Genomic DNA, 6,432 nt, shown 5'->3' on the forward strand with positions numbered 1-6,432 from the left:
ACTGGAACATAATCAATGGAAAACGATCTGATTGAAAGTTTCAGGAAGAACTCTAATCTACATAAGGTAAGAATGAATTTGATTTGGGTTAGAGAAGAACAGCTTTATGATTCTGAAATACTCTTAATTCACTAGGAAGTTATGTCAAATTTTGGTTTATTGAAACTAGAAAATGTATTCAATATAATCTTTTATGGGTTTCCTGAGAAAGTAATTACCATAACCTGATGACAGAAAACAAACTTAAAGCTAAAAACATAGAAGAAAGCAATCATATGGACAGAATTCACCAAAGGGAAAATGTTCCATTAATTTATTGCAAGTGCTTCATAAGAAAGCTTATTTTACAACTGATATTAGAAACAAGCCTTTACCACAACTTAGCTGCTACGACAGATAGGTTTCGAATTTGGAAAAAAAAAGGGAAGAAAACAGACCCATAGACTTACAAACCATGACACAATGATATAGTCATGTATTAATATTACTTTCACAGAGATGTGCCTTTGTACCTCCTTGCAGCCTCCCTGCTATCAATGGTGTTTGTGTACGATTCTACGGGATAAGATGGTGAATTGAGGTTGCCATACCGCCTTGATGCCTCCCGGCTGTCAATGATTTCAGTACGGTCATCTCTTTTTGACACTGATGAGATAGGCACAGAGACCCTGGAATGTGGAGAGGTGGCGGAATATGGAGAGGTGGTGGAATATGGAGAAGTAGTGAATGTAGTAGGTTTGGCAACTTCTGTCAAATACTCCATGGCTGCACCGATGTCATTTGTCGGTTTGGAGAGTGAAGTATCTGGTGGAGAAGCCCATCCTGTACGGCTTGGCCTCGACCATCCACCACTGGTGATCATAGTTGGTTCTGTCCCAATACCATTTTTCCTGTGATAGTCATCATAGTTCTCATTCCGATAATCACCATAACCAGTATTCCCATAATTACCTGTGGTAGGAGTCTGGCGCCAATGTGAAACACTCAAGGGGCTAAACCTTGGTCCACTAGCTTCAGTTTGCAACTTGGTGAGGAATTCCTCCACCTTTTGCGGGCGATCATGAACTGGAGTTGAAGGCTTCCGCCATTTATCATCACCATATCCATAACCAGTTGAAGGCTTATGCCACTTATTCTCACCATATCCGTAGTCAGTTGTCGGCTTATGCCATTGATTCTCACCATAACCGTACTCTTTCACTGGTTCATACTCAAATTTCGTCGGAGAGCTATGTTTGTGGTCACTGCTGAAAGGTGAATGAACCTGCTGCACAACTGTTTCAGTTTTTGTAATACAGGAACCTGTGTTATAGTCGGGATTGTAAACGATTGGATGTTTCCTCCCCTCAGCATCAACAATGACTGGCTTACAGACATGATCTGAGGCATAGCTGTTTGGCTTGCTCCATGTATCAGTCTGAGGCCCTAAACCGTTGTACCCGGAGTTCCCTCTGTAATTGTAACCATAGCCAGACATTGCTTAGCCTAGAGTAGGAAACTTGTTCTCTATGTAAAGAACTCTAGACTTCTTTTTCTCACATCTCACGGTTGTTACACTTCTCCTTTATATAGAAATACTAAGTCCACTTTCGCTTCCATGATACTATATAAGATTCAAAGGCATAAATTGCGTGTCCAAGTCATATCTTACCTTTTGGCCACGCTCTTTGAGATACCCTTTATGTTCTGGAAATATTAGCTTAATGAATCATATTCTGGTTCTTCCATGGATTGTGACAGCCACTATCTGTTATGAACACACAAACTGATTATGTTCTTGTAAGAATTAATCCAAATCTTTACAACAGATATTGTTCCATGATGTAAGAGATTTCATGTGTGAACCATGGTCACCTAGAAAAGTATAGTAAATTTAAAGCTAATGTGATACATAAATTAAATACAACTCATACATGACAAAAGGAAGAAGTTACAGTAAACCATCAATCAGGATATAATAAAGTTGAGCATATTTTCAGTTTGCGGTTGACAAATAATAAAGATAAATAAGAAATAAAATAGATCTTGACCACACAGTTATGATAATGATTCATTTGCTACAGGATCTTACAATACATTTTTTGACCAACTGGAATTTGGTTGTAACTTAATCACATAATAGCACTGGAAGGGCAAAGAAAAGCTGGTGCCAGAACTTCAGCAGTATCTGGCTGTGTCCACAAAACAAGTGGGATCAAGAAACAAGCTGGCTATTCTTCTCCACCCATGTCATTGTTAATGCCATCACTTGGCTAAAAATTTCTACGGCTAAAAACTTCTACCTCCCTAAGTGATTCATATGGGATCATATTCCATCCCTTTTCCCCAACATTGATACTCTTACCATTAAATAAAAGTCTGAAGAACCAAATTCGTCATGGACTGTGACCTCCATTAACTAACTAATTAATTGCCTCCACTGAAATTGTCTTCTTCGTTCCCACAATTTTTATTTCTACAGGTGAATCGGATAGAGAAAAAGTATGCAAGTTGCTTTGTCAAGTCAGGTTTCAGATTGGTCAGTACAAAAAGAAAAGTTGAAGCACCACAGAAAGCTAAAGCAATGAAATATAAAAATACCAACTATATCTTCCCTGAGTATCTCTTCCCTAAACTGATCTGAGAGACAATTGCAGTTTCGTGTAAATAAGGTATGACACTTATGCAACAGAAAAAGAATCCATAATAGTACCTTTAACAGTCTCCACTTTCCTGTCATCAAAAACTTGTCTACAATTATAGAGGCTACTGCCTGCCTTCCTAGCTAACCCGTTTCTATCCCTTTCTGGATGCAAAAATGGAAATGCAAAGTGTGAAGAGACTACCAATTGATAAACTGATACTCATGTTCCCAGAATACCATGGCAACTACTACTATATTGACACGTGATAATTTTTTTTCTCTATTTTCCATGTATAATGTCCATTTCATGTCTAGGAGAGACCCGGCATTAATTTGTGGTGAATTAAACTGAAAGCTAGGCGGGCCTTCTCATTGGCCTGACTGTATGTTTTGCCTCGAGTCATGGTACTACCAATCTACAACACAAATCTGACAAATACAGAACTCATACATCTAAATGTTTATTGCATTACATATACACATACATATAATGTTTGTGAAGAGAATTGCACCCCACAATTAAGGTGAAGAAGGACTCTTCAAGTGATTGAGGGTTAAGCAGTCGTACGTTCCTTCAAGATTCCACCCCCGATATCAAGTTTGTATATATTGCCCCCATGAAAATGTATAATTGATAGAAATAAAAAGATTATCTTTAAACTATTCAGTTACATGTCTATTTTCTTCACTTTACAGGAAGGGTTTCTACAGATTCATCTTTGTACTCAACGACTTTTTCCAGAATTTGCTCTTAGGGATCACTTTTGAAGTAGAGGCACTAAATTATTTTTTCAACTTTGCAGAAGTCTAAATTACATCATGCAATTACTGACCTTACACCATACAGTCCCGGAATTCTAATTAAGAAATGCCCCATTTGTATCCATTTCTAGAATCAACTCCGTTTCGCAAATCCAACCCTTTCCCACCTCGAATTAGCCTAGGTTCCACCGTTTTTGCTGTCACCAACCATTTTTTGGCCGGCCACCTCCTGTCTTTCTAAGTCAGATTCCGACCAAATCCAACGGGCCAAAATCAAATCTTCCACCACCCTCTTAACTGCCGGCCTCCACTCTACAAATCACCTCAAACCCCGTCACCTGGTTTCCCTTCGAACGTTAGTCGTGAAATGCTGCCTTCTCGCCATTGGGCTTTTGCGATTTTGCTTGTTTTGGATCTATTTGGAGGCTTATTTTTTTGTAGTTTTGTGTTGGTTGTTGCTATTGGAGTGTTTTGTTGCATTTGTTAGACTGATTGTGGGTGTTTTTCTAGGTTTCCATCATCCCCCAACCATTCCCAGCTCTCCTTCTCTTGGGGCATGACAGGTGCTCCAGGAAAAGACAGAAAAGCTTTAAGGGTGACAATCGGTGAGCAAGTGAGGCAAAAGGAGGCGAGGGTTTTGTAGAGCAAAAGGGAGAAATTTTAGCTGCCCGACCATCCCAAGCTTCGATTTAAGAAAATCGCCTTGAAACTGTTTTTCATGTTTTATTTTAATTTAGAGTCTAGAGAAGATGACTTGGCATAGTTAGGATTAACTAAACACGTAAAATGGGTTAAAATGAAAATATTAAAACATATGTGGGTTGAATAAGAAATAATAAAAGTTTTAAATTTTGAAATTTCTCAAAAGAAGCCCCACTAACTATTCACCTCACTTAATCGAAATTCATTAAAGCAAAAAGCGATTTCTTGAACCAAAGGGAGACATTGTGATTTTCGATCGAACCCGCAAATTTCCATACCATATTCAATCGTAAACTCAATTTCTTGAACCCTAAACGGAATATAGTCATGATTTTTGGTGATAAGTCACGATTTTTGATCGATTTCTTGAACCCTAAAATCGATTTCTTGAACCGTAAACGGAATCTGCGCGATTTCCGGCGATACAGCCCACATTTCTGATCCAAACTACAAAATTTCACACCAAATTCAATCCAAAACCATGGCTGACACTCACAATGACGAGGAAAACCCAACGCCACTTTGAATCCTAGATTTTGGTGGCGGAAGCAGTTCAATGGCTGCTTCGGTGGATCATCCGATCAGTGAAGGTGGTCGACAGGCAGAGGAGACGCCGACGGCACAAGAACAGAGGGAAGAATCGGCAAACGGTTTTGAAGACGAGGAGTCAAGCGATAATTCAGGCCAGGAGGAGGATTCCGGCGAGAATTCAGGCCAGGAAGAGTCTTCCGAAGATTTAGGTGACGAGGAGGAGGCTGGCGTGAACAAGCAGGCCGCCGAAGCAAGGGTACGTTCTGAACTGTCGCTTAAGCGATTAACCTCTTTTACTCCATCTTCCTAGATCTAAGATCGCTTAACCGATCCTTTATATCGCTTAAGCGATTGATTAAGTTTACTTTTGGTCGCTTAAGCGATTTCAGATCGCTTAAGCGATGTTTTCGAGGAAGAATCATAGATATAAGATCACTTAAGCGATCGTTTGTGTCGCTTAAGAGATTCTTTCAGTTTACTCTTGGTCGCTTAAGCGATTTCAAATCGCTTAAGCGATCTTGCATGAGGCAGAGTCAAGATCTCTTAAGCGATCTGAAATCGCTTAAGCGACCACAGTGGTAATTTTTTGTTGCTGATATTTTGTTTATTAGTTGTTTTGGTTTATTTTTGTTGGTGACATTTTGTTTATATCGATTGTGCAGACCGTAAATTATACAGACTACGAGTTGGACCTTATAAGCGATAAGGTGCCCTACTTCCCTGCAAGGGTGACGGTCAGGTTAAGTTGGGAAGTTTTTGACAGAATACAGAACATTTTAGATGGAATTACGCATGGTAAAAGAGATTTCAGTTATACTTGTTTCGGTCGGTTTTTAGGACTCAGAAATCATTAGAAAAAGGCATTTTGGGGGTAGGGAGTGCATTACATGTTGCTGCACTCAGTAAGATGCAATAAAAAAAAATGTGGTTTGTGGTGGGCGGAAAGCCACTATGTTTTGGCATGATGGAATATGCCCTGGTGATAGGCTTAGGATGTGGGGAAGTACCAGATAAGAAAGCAGAGGCAGTAAAGAATAGTCGGGGAGCCAGACAGTTTTATAATAAGGTTTTGCAGGGGGATAAGTCTATTACAACACAGGTATTAGAGAATAGGCTAGAAACAGTTGAATTTACTGATACAGAGAAGAAAAAAGTGTGCTTGGTTTTGTTTTTACATTCGATCTTATTGGCTGGTAACTCAACAAAAGTTGTTGAGAAGGATTGGTTATTGTCTGCAAGCAACTTGAACTTCTTTAATTCTTATCCATGGGGACTGAAATCATATGAGCGAACCATCAACAGCCTGAAAAAAGTAGACATGGCGTTAAAGCAGACCCAATGGGAGGGGAAGGATAAACCAAGCACGTACAATTTGTTTGGCTTCCCATGGGCAATGTAGGTAAATATTAATAGCTTTTTATTATATTTTTTGTAACATATGTGTTTGAATTATGATATGGACTGTTTTTTTTTTTTACAATGTAGGCTTGGATGTACGAGGCCATCCCTGTCTTCGCTAAGGGAGAGGGGGGGGGGGGAGGAGCAACAGTTTGGATGTGCAACAACAATTTCCTAGGATGTTGCGGTGGCATGTCTAGAGGTACACCCATTCGGATTACGAGCAAATAGACATTGAGATTCAAGCGGGTGGGGTAAGATTAAAGGACTAAGCTTTTGAATACGCAGTTGCTTTAAAATGTCGCTTCAATCTGATTGATTTTGTTTCTTATTGTAGGGAGTCGTCCGTCCCTTTCTCACCGCTACTGGGGCTGAAGCGGAAGAGGACTATGTCAAATCTTTCAAAGCACTAGAGG

At 39.6% G+C, this 6,432-nt stretch overlaps 1 protein-coding gene across 1 annotated transcript; it reads right to left on the reverse strand.

Annotated features, from left to right (window-relative positions):
- Positions 1 to 285: 285 nt before the first annotated feature.
- On the reverse strand, positions 286 to 1,565 carry LOC116114594. Its single transcript, XM_031400734.1, has one exon. The coding sequence runs from the start codon at positions 1,475 to 1,477 to the stop codon at positions 491 to 493; it is 987 nt and encodes a 328-aa protein (XP_031256594.1). The 5' UTR covers positions 1,478 to 1,565; the 3' UTR covers positions 286 to 490.
- Between the last annotated feature and the right edge of the window lie 4,867 nt (positions 1,566 to 6,432).

The sequence above is a fragment of the Pistacia vera genome, unplaced genomic scaffold (genome assembly GCF_008641045.1).
Source record: "Pistacia vera cultivar Batoury unplaced genomic scaffold, PisVer_v2 Contig714, whole genome shotgun sequence".
In the NCBI taxonomy this organism is placed as follows: Eukaryota; Viridiplantae; Streptophyta; class Magnoliopsida; order Sapindales; family Anacardiaceae; genus Pistacia; species Pistacia vera.

Bases quoted from the DNA above. Each gene is read 5' to 3' on its own strand.
- LOC116114594 (XM_031400734.1), bottom strand. From the start codon at position 1,477: ATGTCTGGCTATGGTTACAATTACAGAGGGAACTCCGGGTACAACGGT.